The sequence below is a fragment of the Oncorhynchus tshawytscha genome, linkage group LG18, assembly GCF_018296145.1.
Source record: "Oncorhynchus tshawytscha isolate Ot180627B linkage group LG18, Otsh_v2.0, whole genome shotgun sequence".
NCBI lineage: Eukaryota > Metazoa > Chordata > Actinopteri > Salmoniformes > Salmonidae > Oncorhynchus > Oncorhynchus tshawytscha.
The window spans coordinates 28,884,271-28,910,875 of NC_056446.1; the positions used below are offsets into that span (position 1 = coordinate 28,884,271).

The 26,605-nt window shown below is 43.7% G+C and overlaps 1 protein-coding gene across 2 annotated transcripts in view; it reads right to left on the reverse strand.

The window, feature by feature from the left end:
* Nucleotides 1-16,763: 16,763 nt before the first annotated feature.
* LOC112217830 (leucine-rich repeat and fibronectin type-III domain-containing protein 5-like) overlaps nt 16,764-26,605 on the reverse strand; it is a 30,554-nt gene continuing 20,712 nt past the window's right edge. For both annotated transcript variants that reach the window (XM_024378407.2, XM_042300905.1), the window contains exons 2-6: nt 23,491-24,407; nt 23,009-23,183; nt 22,504-22,843; nt 19,406-19,706; nt 16,764-19,285 (exon numbers count right to left, since the gene is read on the reverse strand). In XM_024378407.2, coding sequence (XP_024234175.1) covers nt 18,671-19,285; nt 19,406-19,706; nt 22,504-22,843; nt 23,009-23,183; nt 23,491-24,381 — 2,322 coding nt within the window. In that variant the 5' untranslated portion in view covers nt 24,382-24,407 and the 3' untranslated portion in view covers nt 16,764-18,670. The remainder of the gene's footprint in view (nt 19,286-19,405; nt 19,707-22,503; nt 22,844-23,008; nt 23,184-23,490; nt 24,408-26,605) is intronic.

Here is a 26,605-nt window from a genome sequence, read left to right on the forward strand (position 1 = left end):
AGGTAGGCCATACAGCTGGTTTCCTTACCCCCTGGTAGTTAATTTATTCATGTCACTGATTAGCCAGAAATTTCTCACACCTGGTGTCAGCTCTGAATCAGTCTGTGATAAGATGGGAAGAATGGGATGTAGCCTACTTCTGTTCTGACTTTGAGATCCTGATTTGAGAGAGGGTGCCTGGGCTATCTGTGCAGCAGAAGCCTATAACCTCTGTATGCACTGACACAAAGACTGGTATAGATAGACTGGTCAATGCTTAAATGAAAATGCCCTCTTAATGTCCATGGCCTATAGACAGACTAAACGGCATTTGCATGATTTCAACAAAGTATTGGTTTCTTTCTTGTTTTCTCTTTCCCAAATCCACCTTGAATGGATTTAACTCAACTGAAACAAGAATAAATGGTTTCAAAGATCCTTTACAGGGAAAGTAGGCTACTTATGTATTCCCTCTCAAAAAATACATCTGCTTCTTAAACACGGCACAGGAATCACAGGCACCTCTAAAACACCTAGTTGAAATTCACAAACTGTCTGTCCATTCCATCGGATCAGACGACAGCGCATGGGGATGAGACATTCTGATTGGTGTCTTAAAGCAACTGTCTTAAAGAGCCACGTGTTCCTGTTACTCCTTCCTACCTGTCTGGCTGTGTGTGTACGCCATAATTGAAAATATTGCTCAGGAAGTGTTCTGCTTATTTATGGAGCATTCATTCAGGTAATTGGCTATTTTGATTGACAAAGGCCAGAGTGGTAAAGCATGCTACTTGTTATGCAGCTGAAGTCTGTAAAGCCACCAACACCTGCTCTCTTAGATGCTTATTTCATTAGGCTCTTCTCTCCCATGAGGCAATGACCCCTCTGGTTTTTGTGATGTATTGCAGAAAGGTTAGCCTGGACACCATTGTATTGGTCTCTGCTTTAGACAACTCTTCTAGATTGCTGTTGCCAAGCCAAAAAGTCTGGCCTTCACCACATCTAACGGTTGGATTTTCTTTCATAAAAATGTATTTTGGCACATAACACTATAGGGAATGATTTGGTTACATATCATACCCAATACTAACTGGGAGGGAAGAATATATGCAAAGCATACAGCACTACATCTTTCCCACGCAAATGTAAAGTAGGGAATCAAACAGGATTTGACCCGGGCCCTTTTTTTATCTATTATTTTACATTCTTTAATGATGTCCCCGATCCTTGCGCTGCTCTGCCTTGTGAGCAGATGCATGTGCGCGTGCCCGTGGTATCAATTTCCATTCGATGTGTTTTCCTATTACAGATGACTTCCCAAAGGACAGTCTATTCCCCACACAGTGCACCACTTTTGACCAATGTCCTTTGAGATTTGCACGTGTTTTTTAAATATTTTTTATTATTGACTGTACGTTTGTTTATTCCATTTGCGGACGACAACAGTGGTAGGCTTGATTATCAACAACGACGAGACGGCCTACAGGGAGGAGGTGAGGGCCCTCGGAGTGTGTCAGGAAAATAACCTCACACTCAACGTCAACAAAACTAAGGAGATGATTGTGGACTTCAGGAAACAGCAGAGGGAACACCCCCCTATCCACATCGATGGAACAGTAGTGGAGAGGGTAGTAAGTTTTAAGTTCCTCAGCGTACACATCACAGACAACCTGAATTGGTCCACTCACACAGACAGCATCGTGAAGAAGGCGCAGCAGCGCCTCTTCAACCTCAGGAGGCTGAAGAAATTCGGCTTATCACCAAAAGCACTCACAAACTTCTACAGATGCACAATCGAGAGCATCCTGTCGGGCTGTATCACCGCCTGGTACGGCAACTGCTCCGCCCACAACCGTAAGGCTCTCCAGAGGGTAGTGAGGTCTGCACAACGCATCACTGGGGGCAAACTACCTGCCCTCCAGGACACCTACACCACCCGATGTCACAGGAAGGCCATAAAGATCATCAAGGACAACAACCACCCGAGCCACTGCCTGTTCACCCCGCTATCGTCCAGAAGGCGAGGTCAGTACAGGTGCATCAAAGCTGGGACCGAGAGACTGAAAAACAGCTTCTATCTCAAGGCCATCAGACTGTTAAACAGCCACCACTAACATTGAGTGGCTGCTGCCAACACACTGACTCAACTCCAGCCACTTTAATAATGGGAATTGATGTAAAATATATCACTAGCCACTTTAAACAATGCTACTTAATATAATGTTTACATACCCTACATTATTTATCTCATATGTATACGTATATACTGTACTCTATATCATCTACTGCATATTTATGTAATACATGTATCACTAACCACTTTAAACTATGCCACTTTGTTTACATACTCATCTCATATGTATATACTGTACTCGATACCATCTACTGTATCTTGCCTATGCTGCTCTGTACCATCACTCATTCATATATCCTTATGTACATATTCTTTATCCCCTTACACTGTGTATAAGACAGTAGTTTTGGTGCATCTGTGTAATGATCATGCTGTTTAATTGGCATCTTGATATGCCACACCTGTCAGGTGGATGGATTATCTGGGCAAAGGAGAAATGCTCACTAGCAGGGATGTAAATAAAGTTGTGCACCACATTTTAGAGAAATATGCTTTTTCTACGCATTGAACATTTCTGGGATATTTTATTTCAGCTTATGAAACATGGGACTAACACTTTACATGTTGCATTTATATTTTCGTTCAGTGTAAATTGGTTTACTGTATTTGTGATCGTGGGATAAACCAAGATTTTCATGACATTTAAATTACCCTTTTCCATGTACTACATATAATCAGCAGTTTGCAGAAGACATTCCTATATTTCTCATTGTGGTTCAACATTACCCACAGGCCCAGATCAAGGATCCGCATACCTTGCCTCAAACCTAACCTTAACCGTTGTTGAAGGGAAAATGCAACCCTGGCCTCAGATCAGCGCTTAGGGTCAACTTCATCCTGCTCTGTATCTCTGACGTCCTTGCTATCCGGAGTTCTTGGGACGTCCATACCCTGTTGAAATGTAAAATGGTTAAGGTAATTGTTAGGGGTTGGTAAGGGTTATGGTTTTGCTAATGTTCGGGTAAGGTTAGGGTTAGGATCCTAGATAGCACTAACCATCTCTGACTGCCGGGGCCTCTGACTGAGATGTGTTTGAACAAAGAGAAGTGGTCCCTGACTCCCCAAGCTGTCTCCTCTATCCTCCAATATCCTCAATTACCGGAAGCCTTCAGTGATAACAAGATTATCATAAGCTTGGTCTTAAGAAGTCTCTGTGAATGAATGGGCTTCTTAGAGAGGATTAGCTTTCCTTTCACCAGGAGCTGATGGTTATAGAGCTGACTGACTGACTGGCAGCCTGCTAGCTTGAACACTGCACTCTTTGAAAAAAAGGTTATTTGGTGTTATATGTAGAACCTTTTTGTTCTTTGGATGAGATTAAAGAACCCTTTACTAACGGTGTCGGCAAGCCATTTTCTGACCAGGTGAAATCATGCAGCATCATCATTATTAATATGGATCAAAAGTAATTCAAAGGGAATGTTAGCTGTCATTTAAAAGTTAGCTTTTGTTTTCTAAAATCCCCATTAAACTCTGGGGTAGGGATAGAACCCATAAGGTTCTTTGCCTTCATTGGATATATAAACTCAACAAAAAAAGACCCTGTCTTTCAGAGATAATTCATAAAAATCCAAATAACTTCACAGATTTTCATTGTAAAGGGTTTTAACACTGTATCCAATGCTTGTTCAATGAACCATAAACAATTAATGAACATGCACCTGTGGAACGGTCGTTAAGACACTAACAGCTTACAGACGGTAGGCAATTAAGGTCACAGTTATGAAAACTTAGGACACTAAGAGGCCTTTCTACTGACTCTGAAAAACACCAAAACAAAGATGCACAGGGTCCCTGCTCATCTGCATGAATGTGCAATAGGGATGCTGCAAGGAGGCATGAGGACTGCGAATGTGGCCAGGGCAATAAATTGCAAAGTCCGTACTGTGTCCTCGCAGTTGCAGATCACTTGTAAAAACATCTGCACAGGATCAGTACATCCGAACATCACACCTGCGGGACTGGTACAGGATGGCAACAACAATTGCCCGAGTTACACCAGGAACGCACAATCCCTCCATCAGTGCTCAGACTGTCCGCAATAGACGGAGAGAGGCTGGACTGAGGGCTTGTAGGCATGTTGTAAGGCAGGTCCTCAGCAGACATCACCGGCAACAACATCGCCTATGGGCACGAACACAACCCCACCATTGCTGCCAGACAGGACTGGCAAAAAGTGCTCTTCACTGACGAGTCACGGTTTTGTCTCACCAAGGGTGATGGTCGGATTCGTGTTTATCGTCAAAGTAATGAGTGTTACACCGAGGCCTGTACTCTGGAGCGGGATCGATTTGGAGGTGGAGGGTCCGTCATGGTCTGGGGCGGTGTGTCACAGCATCATCGGACTGAGCTTGTTGTCATTGCAGGCAATCACAACGCTGTGCGTTACAGGGAAGACATCCTCCTCCCTCATGTGGTACCCTTCCTGCAGGCTCATCCTGACATGACCCTCCAGCATGACAATGCCACCAGCCATACTGCTCATTCTGTGCGTGATTTCCTGCAAAACAGGAATGTCAGTGTTCTGCCATGGCCAGCGAAGAGCCCGGATCTCAATCCCATTGAACACATCTGGGACCTGTTGGATCGGAGGGTGAGGGCTAGGGCCATTCCCCACAGAAATGTCCGGGAACTTGCAGGTGCCTTGGTGGAAGAGTGGCGTAACATATCACAGCAAGAACTGGCAAATCTGGTGCAGTCCATGAGGAGGAGATGCACTGCAATACTTAATGCAGCTGGTGGCCACACCAGATACTGACTGTTACTTTTGATTTTGACCCCCCTTTGTTCAGGGACACATTATTCCATTTCTGTTTGTCACAAGTCTGTGGAACCTGTTCAGTTTATGTCTCGGTTGTTGAATCTTGGTATGTTCATTCAAATATGTTACCCATGCACATGTTAAGTTTGCTGAAAATAAACGCAGTTGACAGTGAGAGGACGTTTCTTTTTTTGCTGAGTTTGTATATACAGTGCCTTGCAAAGGTATTCAGTACCCTAGGCATGTTCCTATTTTGTTGCTTTACAACCTGTCATTTAAAATGATTTTTTTTTAGGGATTTCTTGTAATAGACATACAGAAAATAGTCCTAATTGGTGAAGTGAAATGAAAAAAATGACTTGTTTAAAAAACATTTTTTAAATACAAATTGGAAAAGTGGTGTGTGCATATGTATTCACCCCCTTTGCTATGAAGGCCCCAAATAAGATCTGGTGCAACCAATAACTTTCAGAAGTCACATAATTAGTTAAATAAAGTCCACCTGTGTCTGTGTTTATTTCTAATAAACACAGACACAGGTGGACTTTATATATATACATTTATATATATATATACACACACACACACACACACTCACAGTGCCTTCAGAAAGTATTCATACCCCTTGCCTTTTTCCACATTTGATATGTTACAGCCTTATTATGAAATTGATAAAATAAATATCCTCAGCAATCTATACACAATACCCCATAATGACAAAGCGAAAACAGGTTTTCAGAAATGTATAAAAAAATAAAAACAGATACCTCAATAAGTATTCAGACCTTATGCTATGAGACTCGTAATTGAGTCAGGTGCATCCTGTTTCCATTGATCATCCTTGAGGTTTCTACAACTTGGTTGGAGTGCACCTGTGGTAAATTCAATTGATTGGACATGATTTGGAAAGGCACACACCTGTCTATATAATGTCCCATAGTTGACAGTGCATGTCAGAGCAAAAACAAAGTGTTGAGGCACAGATCAGGGGAAGGGTACCAAAAAATGTACGATGGAGGCCACTGTGTTCTTGGGGACTTTCAATGCTGCAGACATTTTTTGGTACTCTATCCCAGATCTGTGCCTCGACACAATGCTGTCTCAGCACTCTACGGCCAATTCCTTCGACCTCATGGCTTGGCTTTAGCTCTGACAAGCACTGTCAACTGTGGGAGCATATATAGAACAGGTGTGTGTGCCTTTCCAAATCATGTCCAATCAATTGATTTACCACAGGTGGAATCCAATCAAATTTTAGAAACTTCTCAAGGATGATCAATGGAAACAGGATGCACCAGAGCTCAATTTCAAGTCTCATAGCAAAGGGTCTGAATACTTATCTAAATAAAGCATTTCTAAAAACCTGTTTTTATTTTGTCATTCTGGGGTATTGTGTGTAGATTTAAGGATTTTTATTTATTTAATTTCATAATAAGGCTGTAACATAACAAATGTGGGAAAAGTCAAGTGCTATGAATATTTTCCGAAGGCACTGTGTGTGTGTGTGTGTGTGTGTGTGTGTGTGTGTGTGTGTGTGTGTGTGTGTGTGTGTGTGTGTGTGTGTGTGTGTGTGTGTAACATACAGTGGGGAGAAGTATTTGATACACTGCCGATTTTGCAGGTTTTCCAACTTACAAAGCATGGAGAGGTCTGTAATTTTTATCATAGGTACACTTCAACTGTGAGAGACAGAATATAAAACAAAAATCCAGAAAATCACATTGTATGATTTTAAAGTAATTAATTAGCATTTTATTGCATGACATAAGTATTTGACACATCAGAAAAGCAGAACTTAATATTTGGTACAGAAACCTTTGTTTGCAATTACAGAGATCATACGTTTCCTGTAGTTCTTGACCAGGTTTGCACACATTGCAGCAGGGATTTTGACCCACTCCTCCATACAGACCTTCTCCAGATCCTTCAGGTTTCGGGGCTGTCGCTGGGCAATACGGACTTTCAGCTCCCTCCAAAGATGTTCTATTGGGTTCGGGTCTAGAGACTGGCTAGGCCACTCCAGGACCTTGAGATGCTTCTTACGGAGCCACTACTTAGTTGCCCTGGCTGTGTGTTTTGGGTCGTTGTCATGCTGGAAGACCCAGCCACGACCCATCTTCAATGCTCTTACTGAGGGAAGGAGGTTGTTGGCAAAGATCTTGCGATACATGGCCCCATCCATCCTCCCCTCAATACGGTGCAGTCGTCCTGTCCCCTTTGCAGAAAAGCATCCCCAAAGAATGATGTTTCCTCCTCCATGCTTCACAGTTGGGATGGTGTTCTTGGGGTTGTACTCATTCTTCTTCTTCCTTCAAACGCGGCGAGTGGAGTTTAGACCAAAAAAAGCTATATTTTTGTCTCATCAGACCACATGACCTTCTCCCATTCCTCCTCTGGATCATCCAGATGGTCATTGGCAAACTTCAGACGGGCCTGGAAATGCGCTGGCTTGAGCAGGGGGACCTTGCGTGCGCTGCAGGATTTTAATCCATGACGGCGTAGTGTGTTACTAATGGTTTTCTTTGAGACTGTGGTCCCAGCTCTCTTCAGGTCATTGACCAGGTCCTGCTGTGTAGGTCTGGGCTGATCCCTCACCTTCATCATGATCATTGATGCCCCACGAGGTGAGATCTTGCATGGAGCCCCAGACCGAGGGTGATTGCATTATCTGAGGGTGATTGCATCATCGCATTATTATCAGCAGACTCAACAACCTTGGTTTCTCTAATGACTGCCTCGCCTGGTTCACCAACTACTTCTCAGATAGAGTTCAGTGTGTCAAATCGGAGGGCCTGTTGTCCGGACCTCTGGCAGTCTCTATGGGGGTGCCACAGGGTTCAATTCTCAGGCCAACTCTTTTCTCTGTATATATCAATGATGTCGCTCTTGCTGCTGGTGATTCTCTGATCCTTCTCTACGCAGACGACACCATTCTGTATACTTCTGGCCTTTCTTTGGACACTGTGTTAACAAACATCCAGACAAGCTTCAATGCCATACAACACTCTTTCTGTGGCCTCCAATTGCTCTTAAATGCCAGTAAAACTAAATGCATGCTCTTCAACCTTTTGCTGCCTGCCCCTGCACGCCCGCCCTAGCATCACTACTCTGGACAGTTCTGACTTAGAATATGTGGACAGCTAGAAATATCTAGGTGTCTGGTTAGACCGTAAACTCTCCTTCCAGACTCACATTAAGGATCTCCAATCCAAATTAAATCTAGAATCGGCTTCCTATTTTGCAACAAAGCCTCCTTCACTCATGCTGCTAAACATACCCTCGTAAAACTGACTATTCTACCAATCATCGACTTTGGCGATGTCTTTTACAAATTAGCCTCCAACACTCTACTCAGCAAGTTAGATGTACTCTATCACAGTGCCATCCATTTAGTCACCAAAGCCCCATATACTACCCACCACTGCAACCTGTATGCTCTCGTTGGCTCGCCCTCGCTTCATATTCGTCCCCAAACCCACTGGCTCCAGGTCATCTATAAGTCTTTGCTAGGTCAAGCCCTGCCTTATCTCAGCTCACTGGTCACGATAGCAACACCCACCAGTAGCACATGCTCCAGCAGGTATATCTCACTGGTCATCTCCAAAGCCAACTCTTCCTTTGGCTGCCTTTCCTTCCAGTTCTCTGCTGCCAATGACTGGAATTAATTGCAAAAATCACTGAAGCTGGAGACTTATATTTGCCTCACTAACTTTAAGCATTAGCTGTCAGAGCAGCTTACCGATCACTGCACCTGTACACAGCCCATCTGTAAATAGCCCATCCAACACACCCAACTACCTCATCCCCATATTGTTATTTATTTTTGCTTTTTTGCACCCCAGTGTCTCTACTTGCCCATCATCATCATCATCTGCACATCTATCACTCCAGTGTTAATGCTAAATTGTAATTATTTCGCCACTATGGCCTATTTATTGCCTTACCTCCCTAATCTTACTACATTTGCACACACTGTATATAGATTTTTCTATTGTGTTATTAACTGTACATTTGTTTATCCCATGTGTAACTACATTGTTGTTGTTGTTTTTGTCACACTGCTTCGCTTTATCTTGGCCAGGTCGAAGTTGTAAATGAGAACTTGTTCTCAACTGGCCTACCTGGTTAAATAAAGGTGACATTTTTAAAAATGTAAAAATTAAGATTGTATTGCTCTCCAGCAACTCATTGAAATTGTCAGCTTTTTGTTTTTTCCTTCTGGGACATAGATTGTATCTCTTCTACCAGCGCTGTATTGGCCACAAGTGGAGCAAACCCAATGGTACAACATAGATTGCAGCAGCTAGGAGGCCTAGGAGCCTGTATCTTTAGAACAGTCACTGGTTTTCTCAGTTTGAATGTTGAAAGACAATTTGTCAAAGATACCACTCTTTCTGAAGAGAGTGTTGCTCACATGATTTGAGTGTTCAGGGTCAAACCCAGGAAGTGCATGCACTGTGGGGACCAGAGAACTCTGTTCCAAGTTCAATGTTAGTCCCAACACAGAGAGGTGATGTGAGAGCATGGATGTGTGCCAAAGAATGGCTTTGTGACCCTGCCGCGCTTATGGACTTTTTGAAAATGTGAGGGATGAGCAAAAGGCTGAAGGGTAGAATGCGAAACTGAAAAGCACCTTTTTTTGGCACCAGAAAATAGATTGAGTAGAACCCATAGTTTGTTGTACTGGTTCTACCTCTTCGATTGCATGCTTTTCCAGGAGCAAGGAGATTTCTGAATAGAGTGTTGCGCTTGAGCAGGGTTGCGAGCTGTTGTTTTCAAGGCACACCTTAAGCGTGGGGGATTGCTTACAAAATTGTAGTGCTTAGCCTTGTGTTCGAGTGCCTGACACCCATTTTTTGGCTGTTGACCTTTTCCAGCTGGAAAGGTGGTGCTCGTGGAAACGGTGTTGCGCTAGAGAGCCGGTCCCATGAGGGGCGAGGCACTGCGTGCTGTGCTGCAGAGGCGACGGGCCTGCATATGGTGTGCCTCGGCCTCTTGGTCGATGCTGCTCTCCATCTCTTCAGTAGGGCTGAGAGTGTCTGTTCCTCCACTCTTTAGCATGTGCAGCGTGAATATCAGCCTGGTTTCTTGGCATCCCAGTTGGGGCCCTGGGACGGGAGTCATGGTTTGCTGGCTGATGCCCTCTAGGCTTTGGAATGAGGTGCTGAAGCTCCATCTGTGCTTCTCTGTCCTCCTTACACACTTGGAGGATGTGCGTCGCTGTTGAGCCAAATGTCTGACCAGGTGATATGGATACACCTAGAAGTGGAACCTTCTCTTTGTCAGGGAGCTTGGACTGCACTAACCATAGGTGGGCCGTGCAATGCACAGTGTTGCTAATGATTTCCCAACTATCTGAGCATTTCCCTGAAGGCGTTGGATGAGTAGGTCTGTAACTGTAGACCGTTCTTTCATGGTCTCAGCGTTATAGTTTGCAGAGAGGCGTTGCTGCAGCTCCTTCTGATAGAAAGCCAGTATCGCTGCTGAATTGCCAAGCCTAACGGCTGAAGCAGTGCTGTCATGTGTCCTGCGTAGGAAGCGATCAGATGTATCGTTCATTCGGCAGCCCTTGGTCTGAACTGTGACGGAGATAAGCAGGCAGGACAAGTGAAGTGTATGATTTGTCCATACAAGGGAAATTGCCAAAACCATTATCATCTGTACCAGGAACTGTAGCTAAGCGAGTGCATATGCATGGCATGGCAGGGGTTCTGACCTTTGGCATGCTCTATGTGCATTGGAGCTCAGGCACAAAGTATTTGATCAAACTTGGATGTGGACGCCATTGCAGTAGGTGCATGTTCCACATTGAGGTTTCTGCTTGCCCTCTCAAATATTTCAGACAAGGTTATTTTCTGGTTGACCATCACTGCCAGGGTGGGTGGCTGGGACTAGAGGAGGCTACAGCTGTGGTACATATCATGATCAGAGAGCTCATAGTCTGTGTCATAAGAGTGCGAGGATTTTGTGGATAGTATGTCAGTGTCATCCGATTCAACATCCATACTCCGTTCAGAGGTAAGGGTTGGGTTTGGTACTGGCGGGGAAGCTTGGCCAGGTTATGCTCGTGGGCAGACTCAATGGTTGCCATATGACTGTCTATGACTGGAATTTCATAATTACTATTAATTATACATTAATTAAATCACTCAGTCTATTTTATAAGAATTTTTAAGATTCCTATTTGCATAAAATAGTCTGAGACCAGTCTTATCAAATATTAGATAGTAGTATTTATTCTCGGAGCACGCTGCCATGAAACCACGAACAACAGTTTATATACAAAATATGACGTCATTGGTTCTAGAATGAATCTCCTCCTCTTGACCAAAACGAAGCAGGTTCAAAAGTTCATTCCAACCTACTAGCGCACACACATGACACACAATATAACTGAATTAACCCTTGACCCCTCACCATTATCCATCACCACTTAGCTGACAGTTCCAGTTAACGGAAAACCTGGGAAAGCCCTCACTGCCTTATCTAAACATCCCAGAGCTAAGTTGCGTCGGTTCAACCATAGGTTAATGACCTTTTCTGCTTACTTAAAAAAAAAACACTTCCAATCTTCTCCAACCTGGCTGGAATGGTATTTATTTTACTTAAGTACCCCCTGTTTCAGGCTCCACAATCCCTCATTTATGAATTCATATTGTTAATCAGATAAATAAAACAGAGTATAAGTTTACTTAGTTACAGTTCTATTTATAATGGGGATATTGTTTAGCCATTTATTCATAAAATTCCTAACACTGTCCAGTGACTTAATTTCCTTACACATCTCAGTGCATCGAGATTTGTGCCCAGGCAAGGATGAGCGATAGAGTTTATTGGGCAGTGGATCACGAGGGGAATGAGACCCATCATTAGAGTTAGAGAATTTTGAATGTTCGTTGATTGCTTTGATTGCTTCGGTTTCGGCTTTTGGATGCATTGAGAGAAATGTTGATTTACTGTTGGCTCCAACCTGTCATGCTTCGGTGTCAAGACTCTCATATAAATATGTAAGTTATCAAGGTCCGGGATCAAAACTGCCTATATGAAGCTATCTGACTGGCACAGTCAAACATGGACTATCAGTCTCGGCGTTGGTGGACTCTGTCATGCGATGACCGGTAACCTACTGCACCGCTGAGCTCCGGGATCATAGCAAAACTCCAAGTGAAGGGGGTGGTAATGCTGGATCCAAGGGCTGGGACTGGCACAACACCATGGGTCAACAAGTGGTACAACTAACTATGATGGCTACGTGGGCTTATTTAGCTAGCTACGAACTAACTTCTGAGGTAATGGGATAGACCCGAAGCTAGCTAGCTAACACACAAGGATGGAAATGCCCAACAAAAAGCTATAAAAGGTAGTTAGTATGGACAGGCACAACAACTAGAGAGGGGGAGTAGATAAATATCAACTACTCACAGCATTTCCTCGAGTTGTTGAAGAATCGTAATTCTGTGGGAAAGTAACGTTAATCCGAAAGGGAATTAATAGCTGTCTCGTAATGTAACACACAAACATGAAGACGAAGAGAAGACTGTATGCTAACGATTAGACTAAATCTTATTTTTTATTATGGGATACGCCAAATACAGCTACAGACCCAGCCTGACATTGGCAATTAACTAATTGTTACTTCTATTTCAGTGTGGAGTCAATTGAGGGTACTATGTTTCATGAAGCCAATAGAAGACTGTTGCTCACTGAGAGGAGGTATGAATAAATTAATTATTATAAGTCTTGGTGATTCAATAGCCTATTTAAGCATTACATGACTTTTCACACACTATTTTACTTACTGTCAGTAATCAAGAACTATCAGAGGCAGAGGATCTCTCTTTCGGCTGCTGCTGACAACTGCATGTAAATTGTTCTTCATCCGAACATTAAGAGCACCTTCCTAATATTGAGTTGGACCCCCGTTGGACGGGGGGTCCAACTCAATATTAGGAAGGTGCTCTTAATGTTTGGATGAAGAACAATTTACATGCAGTTGTCAGTAGCAGCCCCCCCTTTTCCCCTCAGAACCACCTCAATTCATCAAGGCATGGACCCTATCATGTGTTGAAAGCATTCCACATAGATGTTGGCCAATGTTGACTCTAATGCTTCCTGCAGTTGTGTCAAGTTGGCTGGATGTCCTTTGGGTGGTGGACCATTCTTAAATGGGAAGCTGTTGTGTGAAAGTGTTGTGTTGCAGTTCTTGACACAAACCACTGCGCCTGATGCCTACTACCACACCACATTCAAAGGCACTTACATCATTTTTCTTTCCCATTCACCCTCTGAATGGCATACATACACAATCCATGTCTCAATCCATGCATACATACAAAATCCTTCTTTTACCTGTCTCCTCCCCTTCATCCACACTAATTTAAGTGGATTTAACAGGTTACATCAATAAGGCATCATAGCTTCGAAAGAGCAGGTGTCCTTAATGTTTTGTATACTCAGTGTATGTCTGCATAGCGTTTTGTCTTCATTTTGGCAGATTAACTGATGCTTATTTCTGAAGATGACCTGTTTATTCTCCTTTTTTCTCCTCTGGAATCAGTCAGGCAACAACCTATACTGTACTGTACTGGGCCGGGCACCGGGTTCTATATGGAAGCATTTTGGTTCAGTGAAGAAGAACCTCTGGGGTTTTTTATAACTTTTAGGGAATCCATATATGAAGCAAGTGATAGAACCCTTTTTGGTTTTATAAGGAACCTTCTTTTCTAAGAGTGTGGCTAATAAATGAGGAAGCTTAGGAAGGAGAAAGCTGATACCACTTATGGAGGGGATTTACTCTATCAGGCAAATGGGCAGACAATGGTTCCTAGTTGGTGCCTGGATTGCCTAGTCAAATTGAAGTATTATTGACAAAACTTTACACTGCATATCTGCATATCATTCTCTACCTTTCACTGGTGAACAAAGTCTTTTGGGGTCAAATGAAGTGTACATGAGCCTACCTCATTAAATCAATTATATTACAATTACATCTGAATAACACTGTAAGTGAGCCTGACCCAGGGTAGACATACAGACAGCTATTAACAGTTGATTATTAGTAAACAAGGAAGTCTTTTGTTTTTATTTGACCATTTCAATTATCCACCTCTCTCCCTCCCCCGCTCCCTCCTGGTACAGACAGACTACTGGAGCTTCCCAGAAACTGTAATCACATTCACTATTAATGAGACATGTTCATTCTGGACCCATTTACTGCTCGTAATAATGCATACTCTCTGGAATTGTCTGTGGGTATATTACACTGTGTGCATATCAAACACACACACACACTCTCCATGTCCTCCTGGAAGAGAGATATCTGGTGGTTCGGTCATGTTGTCTGTCTGGCCTCAGGCTTAATACTCTCCAGGAAAATATGAGAATGTATTATGCGGGGGGGTGTCTCAGGGGTTGTTTAAGAAGCTAAAAGACACAGTTACATCTCTACAAATGGACAATAAACTACTCTTCTCCTTCTTCAGTCTATAATTTATGTCTGGCAGGCTTTGCACTGATTTAACCACAGTTTCGAATTCATCTGTCACGCTGAAGCATTACAAATTCTGCGATATAAATGTAAAGGTTATTGTGATTGAGCCGACATATGTAGAGTTTTATCAAGAATGCAGTCTCCACTAAAGCGGGAAAGTTGTCTTTAAATGTCAACCGCACTGTTAAGCTGAACTTCCACGATGCGAGTTGAATAGTCCCTACTCTATGAAGGGTGCCAAGTGTTTACGCCAGAGCTGATTAGTGTCGGCCCTGGAGGCCCGAAACACTTCTGGTTTTTATCCTCTCCTTCTAATAAGGGTGAGTGCAATTAACTACCCGGTAGAAACAAAAAACAGAAGTGTTTCGGCCCTCCAGGACTGGAATTTAACTGCCCTGGTTTACACAGATTAGGAAGTTACCAAATGTCAACTCAAAGTCTATTCCATGTCGGTTCAACATCATTTCATTGAAATGACGTGGAAACAACGTTGATTCAACCAGTGTGTCCCCAGTGGGCTGTCATCGTCAGCCTCTTTTTCACTGTGATTGTAATGGCCCCTTCACACTGAAACGGACTCAAAGATCGGTTTAAACGATACAATTGGCCACAAATTGGTGCCATCAGTGGCCTGGTCTGATAGCTCCTCACCCCTCCTCGCTTGCACAGTGCTCCTTGGGATGTTTAAAGCTTGGGAAATCTTTTTGTATCCAAATCCGGCTTTAAACTTCTTCACAACAGTATCTCGGACCTGCCTGGTGTGTTCCTTGTTCTTCATGATGCTCTCTGCGCTTTTAACGGACCTGCATTTATACGGAGACTTGATTACACACAGGTGGATTGTATTTATCATCATTAGTCATTTAGGTCAACATTGGATCATTCAGAGATCCTCACTGAACTTCTGGAGAGAGTTTGCTGCACTGAAAGTAAAGGGGCTGAATAATTTTGCACGCCCAATTTTTCAGTTTTTGATTTGTTAAAAACGTTTGAAATATCCAATAAATGTCGTTCCACTTCATGATTGTGTCCCACTTGTTGTTGATTCTTCACAAAAAAATACAGTTTTATATCTTTATGTTTGAAATGCCTTTATGCCTTTATGCCTGAAATGTGGCAAAAGGTCGCAAAGTTCAAGGGGGCCGAATACTTTCGCAAGGCACTGTACATGTATTATTAACACACACCTCTGGCACCCACTAGAGACTGAGTCGAGGTCCGGGCCTGGCTCCTCCGCTACACATTTTAATCATCCATAATGAGAGAGAAATAATAAATACAGGTGCCTTTAGCTCCAGCCTGGCCTGTTTGGCTGACATACAGTACCAGTCAAACGTTTGGACAAACCTACTCATTCCCGGGTTTTTCTTTATTTTGACTATTTTCTACATTGTAGAATAATAGTGAAGACATCAAAACTATGACATAACACATATGGAATCATGTAGTAACCAAAAAAAGTGTTCAATCAAAATATATTTTATATTTGAGATTCTTCTTAGTTGCCACCCTTTGCCTTGATGACGGCTTTGCACATTCTTGGTATTCTCTCAACCAGCTTCACAAGGTAGTCACCTGGAACGCATTTCAATTAACAGGTGTGCCTTGTTAAAAGTTAATTTGTGGAATTTCTTTCCTTCTTAATGCATTTGAGCCAAACTGTTGTGTGGTGACAAGGTAGGGGTGGTATACAGAAGATAGTCCTATTTGGTAAAAGACCAAGTCCATATGATGGCAAGGACAGCTCAAATAAACAAAGAGAAATGACAGTCCATCATTACAATAAGACATGAAGGTCTATAAGTCCAGAAAATTTCAAGAACTTTGAACACTTCTTCAAGTGCAGTCGCAAAAACCATCATGTACTGTGATGAAACTGGCTCTCATGAGGACCGCCACAGAAAGGGAAGACCCAGAGTTACCTCTGCTGCAGAGGATAAGTTCATTAGAGTTACCATCAGAAATTGCAGGCCAAATAAATGCTTCACAGAGTTCAAGTAACAGACACATCTCAACATCAACTGTTCAGAGATTGCAATATGTAGCAATATGCCATCCCATCTGCAGCAATATGCCATCCCATCTGCAGCAATATGCTATCCCATCTGCAGCAATATGCCATCCCATCTGCAGCAATACGCCATCCCATCTGCAGCAATATGCCATCCCATCTGCAGCAATATGCCATCCCATCTGCAGCAATATGCCATCCCATCTGCAGCAATACGCCATCCCATCTGCAGCAATATGCCACCCCATCTGCAGCAATACGCCATCCCATCTGGTTTGCGCTTAGTGGCACTATCATTTGTTTTTTTCGACAGGACAATGACCTAACACAACTCTAGGCCGTGTAAGGGCTTTTTGACCAAGAAGGAGAGTGATGGAGTGCTGCATCAGATGACCTGGCCTCCACAATCACCTGACCTCAACCCAATTGAGATGGTTTGGGATGAGTTGGAGAGTTAAAAATGCTTTAAGATTATACCGAACCTTAATCTCATTTGTTTTTCAGTCGTGACTCGAGATTAAAGGTTGTTTGTAATGGAAACAACCTGTTTGTTTACATTTTCATTGTCAACAAACATTGAAGTGAAACAAGCTTCTATTTTGGGGTCTAATGGGCTACAGTTAAACTAAGCTGATGGGGCATTTATAAATTATATTCTTCAAGAATCGATGGGTACATTTCATTAACACAGAAGTCCAAATATTGATGAAGTAACTGCAGAGCGTCCCTTTAAGAAAGCAACAATAGAGCTTGACAGCTTGTAGTCAGTCATTCCTATGAGCAAAATTAATGGAGAAAGAATAGGGTTTTGGAATAAATGCCGAAAATAAGATCTGAGGTTAACACAGGCTTATGAGATCTTATACGTTTTGTTCTATAAGATAATATGTCAGTTAACATGACCTTTTTGAATTATGAAGACTTTTTGTGCGTTATTTTTAATTTACCAAAATTCACAAAAAGTGATGTTAGTTGATGAAGATTATGGCATAGAACAAAACGCATAAGATCTCCTAAGCCTGTGTGTACCACAGACCTTATTTTCAGCGTTTATCCAAAAACTCTATACATTTTCCCATAGGCTTTGTTCAACGGACCATGGCAGAGTTAGTGTCTACAAATAGTCAACATTGCTCTCTATAGGTACCTGGTAAATTATGTCACAAGCATATATCATAAGATATCATAAGGTTAAAACTACATTAGATTCCTTTTTCTCATTGGTTTATTTATACTGGTAAACATCAAACAGAAACAACAGTTAAATCAAGAGCCGACTTCTCATATACTGTTTTTTGGCTTTCGTTTCCTCTTCACCGACAAGTCAATTTACAACGATTCTTAGCCTGACATGACAAACAATGTTTTAATAATTGTAAAAAAACATGAAAATGGACCACACATCCTTTATCGTTCTTGTCATCCTGTCTTTCTTTGAACTATCATATCACCTGTGACAATAATCCTATGAACATAAGTCTTTATGTGTAATTATGTGATAAAATGTATTGATTCAAACAAGAGGGCAGTATTAAGCTCAATCGATGCCGGGTAACGTGAATGCTGCATTGTGCTGCGTGTCTGGTGCAGCATGATGAAAATATCCAGCTCTGTCACCAGACTAAATGGCACCATATTCCCTATATAGTGCACTACTTTTGACCAGAGTGCACTATAGGGTGCTATGTCACACACAGCCTGGGTACATTCTGTTCTACACTTCTGTCTGGGGTGTTCTGCACATTCGCAATCCCTCCAAATGCCACCGAGTTAATGAAGACATGTCTTCAACCGTCTAGAAAACTGATGACAAGAAATATGTCCATTCATTGTCTACACAGTGATTGTAATCACTTTACGTAACAGGCAATGTTATAACAGGTATAATCATCCATCCCTTTCTCTCCCTCTCTCTCTATAATGCTAGACTTCCAACTGCATTCAATACCATGTGAACACTTACGGGTGTATCGCATAACATGTTACACAACTTAACAATTTTGTACATGAAGTTGCTTTATACATTTTTTGGTGCCTTCAGTTTTATCCAAAGTCAATATAAAGATGACTTTGAGAAGATATTTGCTTTAAGGTCGATAATCAAATGTTAAACATTTGCCCTTTAAAACCCTGTTTGGCCTCCTTGTCTTCAGAAATACAAGAGGAATCTGTGGGTCTTGCAGACTAAAGACCGCAGTAACAGTCTGAACAAGGTATAAAGTCACTGTCTGCTCCACCACAGGCCACAAATCCAATCCAAGAAAACAAAAACCCTATAAACCTGTAAAATCCTGATCATAGAGTGCTTTCGAGAAGCCACTCGGACCCATACAGCTTGTCTCTGCTTCTATGTATGTTTGCCATTGTACTTTCCAACTGGGGCAGTTCTCCACTCATGGACAGACTGCGTTTGGAGCGCAAACCCCTACCAGGCTTTGGCTGCTGCTGCTGTACCAGGCTGAAGTAGCAGCACTCCTTGTACGAGTCCATGTTCAGAGAGTGCCGCCGGTTCACCCTCACGCCCCCTGCTAGCACTGTCATGTAATGGTGGGAGGACCCTCCAGGGGGGCTTGGCCCTCTAGTGACCTTTGTCCATTTTGTGGAAACGGCGGAAACAACCATTTTAGCTTCCGCTGAGTTATTCCGGTTTGTGTTCTCTAACTCCACATTTGTCTGGCAGTCGGGAATGGATGGCTTGGTGGATTTGGTGGTGGTCAGGACTGGGGGTCGCTGCTGCTTGAACAGCTCAGGGGGAGGAAGGCCCACCCTCAGATACTCCTTATCCACCTTCTCTGGTTTCTCCAGACAGAGAATCTGCTTGGACAGAGACTTGGACATGGACTTGGGGACGCCGCAGCCCTGGAGCTGACCATCACTGCTCAGAGACCGGATTTCACCCATTTCCAAAGCCTTATGAAAGAGAGAGATTTTATTGATCCCCCAGGGAGAAATGACCTCATATCAGCTGTACAATAACAACAGTACAGAGACAGTAGTAACAAAGAAAAGAGCAATACTCAGTACTCCTACCTTATCCTCATCGCCTTGGTTACAGACTCGGTACCTCACTATGAGGAAGACGATGAAGGCTAAGACGGACGCCACGATGATCCCTCCGATGATGACCACGATGGTCCCTCCCAGGAACTGGGACTGCATGAAGTGGCAGCGGAGGTACTGGGGATCGGTGGTGAAGCGGACGCACCCCACCACCCGCGTGGCGGTCAGGGAGGTCACCAGGTCGTCGTAGATGGCCAGCACACACAGGTCGTACTGTGTACCGGCAGCCAGGTTGTTCACCAGGATACTCTTACTGCTCGGAGGGATCATTCTGAAAACAGAGAGAGACAGAGTGTGGCATGAAAGAGTTGAGAGCATACTAGGGCAATTGCAGACCAATTATAAATCAGATTGCAAGAAGTGTTCAGAGATGAGAGAATGTTATGTCTCGGATTGTAACAGAATCACAATGAAAAGTTGAATTGCTAATGTGTTGTGAAAGGGGTGGAAGATAAAAAGAATACTTCATTGTCCTAGTTGTGGAAATGGAGATTCATCTTTTATTTTTACCCAAGCCCCTGAGACACAAAAACACCCCGTGAGAAGTCGGAAGCATGAAAGATGAACAATTGTATGCACACCCATTTCTCAGAAGAGACAGTCACAATAGGTCCAATGGCTCAGTTGTTGGGCCATGGCGCTCTATGCTTGAAAGACCAGAACTGTGTGTTATTCATTCACAAATGGACCTCATAAACACAACGTATGTAAAGTATGTGTAGACCAGGCCTGTTCAATGTCCGTCCTGGAGGGCCAAAACACTTCTGTTTTTCATCATCTCCTTCTAATAAGGAACTGGTTCAGACCTAGAAAACCAGGTGAGCTCAATTAACGACCAGGTAGAAACAAAAACCAGAATGTTTCAGCCCTCCAGGACTGGAATTTACCAGCCCTGACGTAGACTGTAAGTCACTTTGGATAAAAGTGTGTGTTAAATGGTCATATTGTGTCATGAATATAAGCTTCAAATATGGAGTGAAAGGGTTGCCAGATGAAAGAGCCTTGTGTAGACTGGTTTCTCAGAAGAGGCCTGAAAGATCTTCTAAGGCTTTGTGTAACATGCTGCTGTCTCTTTCATCTCGGCTTTGCCCTACAGCTCAGTGCTGACATTTTGTTTTCAGGCTGTTGATGAGGTATTACCATTGGTGTACATGTTGTGTATACTTTATACACATTGTTACCTAGGTGGCTTTGTAAGTCACTGAATAAGAATGTCAGTAAATTAATTACTTTTCACAATTAGAGAAATAGCTAATCATTAATGAGAATGTGCACATTTGACATTCATTTTAAACAACATAATAGTCACTCAACACCAATCAGGAACTACTACAAAAGACCATTGTGCCTGGTTCTTGTTAGTTCTCATTCGGGCCTGGTTCTGAGAGTTGAAATGAGGCATCAATATCAATCATCAAGGACTCCAAAAACAGTCCCTATATACAGCAGCAGTGCGTGGGTAAAATCACTGGGGAAGCCAAGCCAGGAAAATAGCTATATTACAACCTACTATATGTGTTGTGATAATTGTGTTGTTTTCTCTATAACCTGTTAGTTCATATCCCTTGCCACCGTGATATATAGGTCTAAGGCCGAGACAATAAGAAGACACAGTGGCAGAATAAATTCAACCACATCTTTGTTTCATCACAAAACCGGAGAGCAAACAAACAGTTACATGACCTACAGCATGGTCAAGCAAGTTAATGTTTCCGACATTTTTGGACTACTAAACAACTATTGATTTAGAACCACAGAGAGTTTGCAATGAAACAGGAGCTGCCTCCACTATTCCAGCACCATTTCAACTTCAAGATTTCAACATCATCAAATCACCTATAGACCTTAGACCTATAATTTTGCAGAATCCACATTACCTAAATAGGACAATGTATGAATTTACAGTGCATTCGGAAAGTATTCAGACCCCTTGACTTTTTCCACATTTTGTTACGTTACAGCCTTCTTCTAAAAGGGATTAAATGACAAAACAATCCTCATTAATCTATACACAATACCCCATAATGACAAAGCGAAAAATGTAATTGATTTGACATGATTTGGAAAGGCGCACACCTACCTGTCTATATAAGGTCCCACAGTTGACAGTGCATGGCAAAGCAAAAACCAAGCTATGAGGTTGAAGGAATTGTCTGAAGAGCTCCGAGACAGGATTGTGTCAAGGCACAGATCTGGGGAAGGGTACCAAAAAATGTCTGCAGCATTGAAGGTCCCCAAGAACACAGTGGCCTCCATCATTCTTAAATAGAAGTAGTTAGGAACCACAAAGACTTTTCCTAGAGCTGGCCGCCTGGTAAACTGAGCAATCTGTAGAGCAGGGCCTTGGTCAGGGAGGTGACCAAGAACCCGATGGTCACTCTGACAGAGCTCCAAAGTTCCTCTGTGGAGATGGGAGAACCTTCCAGAAGGACAACCATCTCTGCAGCACTCCACAAATCAGGCCTTTATGGTGGAGTGGCCAGATGGAAGCCACTTCTCAGTAAAAGGCACATGACAGCCCGCTTGGAGTTTGCCAAAAGGCACCTGAAGGACTCTCAGACCATGAGAAACAAGATTCTCTGGTCTGATGAAACCAAGATTGAACTCCTTGGCCTGAATGCCAAGCGTCACATCTGGAGGAAACCTGGCACCATCCCTACGACACTATGAGATGCAACAATTCAAGTTTTTTCTGTTAATGTCATTTGGCTCATGATTGGTGTGAAGCCAAATCCAAACTGGCTGCGCTAGGACCATTCACAGTTGAGTTCACTTAGTTTAGCTGATTGGCTACTATTTTATTTTTAAAATTATCAAGGGAAGTCAAATGTTCGCTGGCTTCATTTGTATTCAATGCTATTGGTGGCAACAATGTCATATTCTTTTAGACCAGACAGCATCAGATAGACGGCCTACACATACTGAGACAGAGGGACGCTGTTTCGCTCGCTCCGATGGTTTCTCCTGTGAGATACATTCAGCCTCTTGCGAATTGAAGGAAAATGATGAAACACAGAGGGACAGAAGATAAATGAACTTTTTTTCTGCCTATAGAAGCCAAGGCTCACCTGTAAACCAGAGAGTCATCGTAGGTTCCATTGTATTGGATCTGGAACATTCGGATGCCCGGTATACTTCTTTGGAAGCTGAACCTGACCAGGGCCGAGGTAGACGTGGCCTCAGCGATCACCACCTTCTTCTCCTGGCTCGTCTTTGTGTTTCCCAGTGGAACCACTCCTCCGCCTTCCCCACCACCACCCGTCCTCGTTACCGTGGCGATATCAGAAGAACCTGGGTCCTGTTCCTTCTCCACAGTACTGTTGGTGATGTGTGGGAGTTTGGCGATCACCAGGTCAACAGTTTGTTGGGACTCCCCGGCCGGGTTGGAGGCAACACAGATGAAGGAGCCTGATGGAGCGATAGAGAACATTTATTTGCTTTTCTGTTTCCTTTCAAATGAAGGGGGAAGCTAAATGTAACAAGAGAACAGAGTTCAAAAATCATTTTTATTTGGATTAAATGGTCTAAAAAACTAGAAACACTCAACATAATAGACATTTCAATGACACGCACCTGAGTCCTTCACAGTGCTGATAAGAATGTCCAGGGTCCCATCACTGTGCACCGCAGCCCGGGAGGAGTTGGACATGAGCCGGCCGTCTGGGGCGATCCAGTGGATGATGGGGTCTGGGTCGCCCCTGGCCTTACAGCGCAGAGCTACACTCTGACCCTCCAATGCTCGCAGCTCCTAGATGGTGTTAGAGTAAACGATATTACTTACTGTGATAATTATTGAGTGATCGCGACAAAAGCAGTTATCATGATTTGCAATAGCACGATAATCAATGTTAGGCAATCATTGCAATAAAAGTGGTTATCTTGGAAAGGGAGGACATGATCAATATTTTATTATTGACCATGTTATAAAACAAAAGGTGTGTTCAGTGACACGCTTGATAATGCATCTTTTGTCAGTTATCATGATACTGTTATCACTGGGTTATCGCGATACTATTTACCAATGATGTGTTGTGACTGTATCATCTCAGCCTTACCTGGGAGTGTCTGGTGATAAGAGGGGGCTCACAGAGGAACTCTTCTTCAGACACGGTCCAGAAGTATCGCCCAGCCAGGTGCTGCGGAGCCGCACATGTCTCCAGATCATCCTCCCTCCTCAGCCTCCTCAGCCACAGCAGCTCACAGTTACACCTCAGTGGGTTCCCCCCAAAACTCAACGCAAATGATGTCGGACCCAAGCTCCCTGATGTGGCCAAGACGCCGGCACGTTGGAACACTGGGTCTGGCGGAAGCTTCTGGAGCTTGTTGGATGTGACGTCAAGGCGTTTGAGCTTCTGCAGGCCAGAGAAGGTTCCCTCAGGAATGTAGCTAAGCATGTTGTGGTCCAAGCCCAGGGTGTGGAGGCTGGTCATTCTCTGGATGGCCACCCAGGGGGCGCTTTCTAAGTTGTTGTAGGACAGATCTAACTCCTCTAGAGCTGTGAGATCATTGAAGGCCCCGATGTGGATGTGAATCAGCTGATTGTTGTTGAGAATGAGATGTTGGAGCTTGGACATCCCACTGAAGGTGTCGTTGGTGAGCCTCGTCAGACGGTTGCTGTCCAGATGCAAGGCTCTGAGGTTCTCCAGATCTTTAAAGGCGTGAGGCGAGATGGAGCCAATGGTGTTCCGAGACAACGTCATGTCTTGCAGTTTGGTCATGTTGGCGAAGTCCCGTCGTTTGATGCTCGTAACGAAGTTGTCGCCCAGACGCATCTCCACGGTGTGACGGTCGATGTCGGGAGGGACGAAGAGGAGGCCCTTCTTGTCGCAGAGGGTTGCTAGGTTGGGGTTAAGCATCTGGCAGACACAGCGTTTTGGGCACACCTGAACCTTGTGGGCTTTTACAGCCATGCCAAGTACCATCAGGTAAACTAACAGGGTCTTCATCAGGCTTTGCAGTTAGGCTAACACACCTGGACAGATAAGAAAGAGAAAGCATTTTAATATCCTACATGTTGAATGGAGATAACCCCAAGACACTGATCTAAGGTAATTTCCCCCCAAATAGGAGACAAGAGAGAAAGTATTTTAATAACATGCAATTGGATGAAGTTGCACCAGACTGATCCAAGGTCCTTTTTATCCCCTGACAGGATGGGAGCATACGCCGAAGTAGAGACCGGAGAGAAAATATTGTTTTTGTTTATTTGGATACAGCTACTCTTCCTCTCTTCCTGGATCCTGGGGTCCAATCAAATCAAAAAACAAAGCCATCATATACACCCACACAAAAACAATGAAGTAGAAACGAGAGAGAATTTTATATGTTTATTTGGATTTCCATTAGCTGTTACTTTTTCCAGAGCTACTCCAAAGATATTTATAACTAACCCAAGACAGACCAGAGCCTGTGTTTTCCAATGGGAGCAAATTAATCAGAGGGCAGAACAAGCAAGGAGATGGGCAGAGCCAAACATGAGCTAGTGAGATCCTATTGTCACGTTCCAGCATTTATTTGCATATTTTCATTAGGGAACGCCTACTCTGTGAAGTGCACGTGTGCAGTAACTCAATTCGCTCTTGCACTCCTGAACAACGCAATTTTTAGAAGCTTTGGCAAAGGGTAAAGTCTACAAAGCAGGGTCTGCTTTGTTCGTTATAGATTCTAGTTTTGGAAACTGTATGGAGATTGAATGTTTCATTGATGAGAAAATTAGCAGAATGTCAGCCAAAATCCATCTTGCGCCATCTTCTCACAATGCCTGCCACTGGGCTTCCTCTCATCACCATATTTGGCAGTGAGTGGAAACGCCAACCGGATGCTTCACATATATACATCTGGTAAAATATCTGGCTTATTGGTCTATCTGTGGCTACTCTTCCTGGGGTTCAGACAAAACAGAACAATCATACAACAGGTGTCACACCCTGATCTGTTTCAACTGTCTTTGTGATTGTCTCCACCACCCTCCAGGTGTCGCCCATCTTCCCCATTGTCCCGTGTGTATTTATACCGGTGTTCTGTTTGTCTGTTGCCAGTTCAACTTGTTTGTCAAGTCAACCAACGTTTTTGTATCAGCTCCTGCTTTTCCCCAGTCTCTCTTTTCTCGTCCTCCTGGTTTTGACCATTGCCTATCCTGAGCCTGCCCACCTGACCACTCTGCCTGCCCCTGACTCTGAGCCTGCCTACCATCCTGTACCTTTACCCAGTCTCTGGATTAACGACCTCTGCCTGACCTGAGCCTGCCTACCTTCCTGTACCTTTACCCAGTCTCTGGATTAACGACCTTTGCCTGACCTGAGCCTGCCTGCCATCCTGTACCTTTGCCCCTGTTGCTGTAATAAATATTGTTACTTCGACACGGTCTGCATCTGGGTCTTACCTTATCCTGATAGTACAAACTGGCCATGACTAACCCAGCAGACCTGGACCAGCTGCACGACGCCATCTCCTCCCAAGGAGCCACCGTCGGGAGGCACGAGAAACTGCTTCATGGCCTTATGGAGGGGGTCGTTTGTTGGCTCAACGCCATGACCGGGCATTGAACAGTTTGCTGGAGCAATTCCACGGGCTGTCTGGGAGGCAGCCTACCACGGTGGTAACCCCACAGCCCCTCAGTAACCCAGCTGCTAGCAACAACATCTCATCAGCCACTCCACCTTCTTGGGAATCCCGTTTACCCCCCCCGGAACGCTTCAATGGAGAGTCGAGCACCTGTCTGCGTTTCTAGCTCAGTGTGCCCATATTTTTGAGCTTCAGCCCTCCTCCTTCCCCTCGGATCATTCCAATCATCACACTGATGTCTGGGAGGGGTCTCACGTGGGCTACTGCTGTATGGGAACAGCAGCCGGCCATATGCGTTAGTCTGGAGCGTTTTGTGGGAGAGGTGAAGAAGGTTTTTTACGCCCCGTTCTCTGGGAGAGAAGCTGCCTGGGAGCTAATCCAGCTTCGGCAAGACTCTTGCAGTGTGGCTGACTATGCAGTGGATTTCCACACGTTGGCAGCGGAGACTGGTTAGAACTAGGAAGCACTGTTCGATATGTTACAGCACGGCATCTTGGAGGAGGTCAAGGACGAGCTTGCTGCTCGAGAGTTACCTACGGTTCTCGATTCCCTTATTGCTTTGATCATATGAATCGATGGGCGATTATGGGAACGACGGAGGGAGAG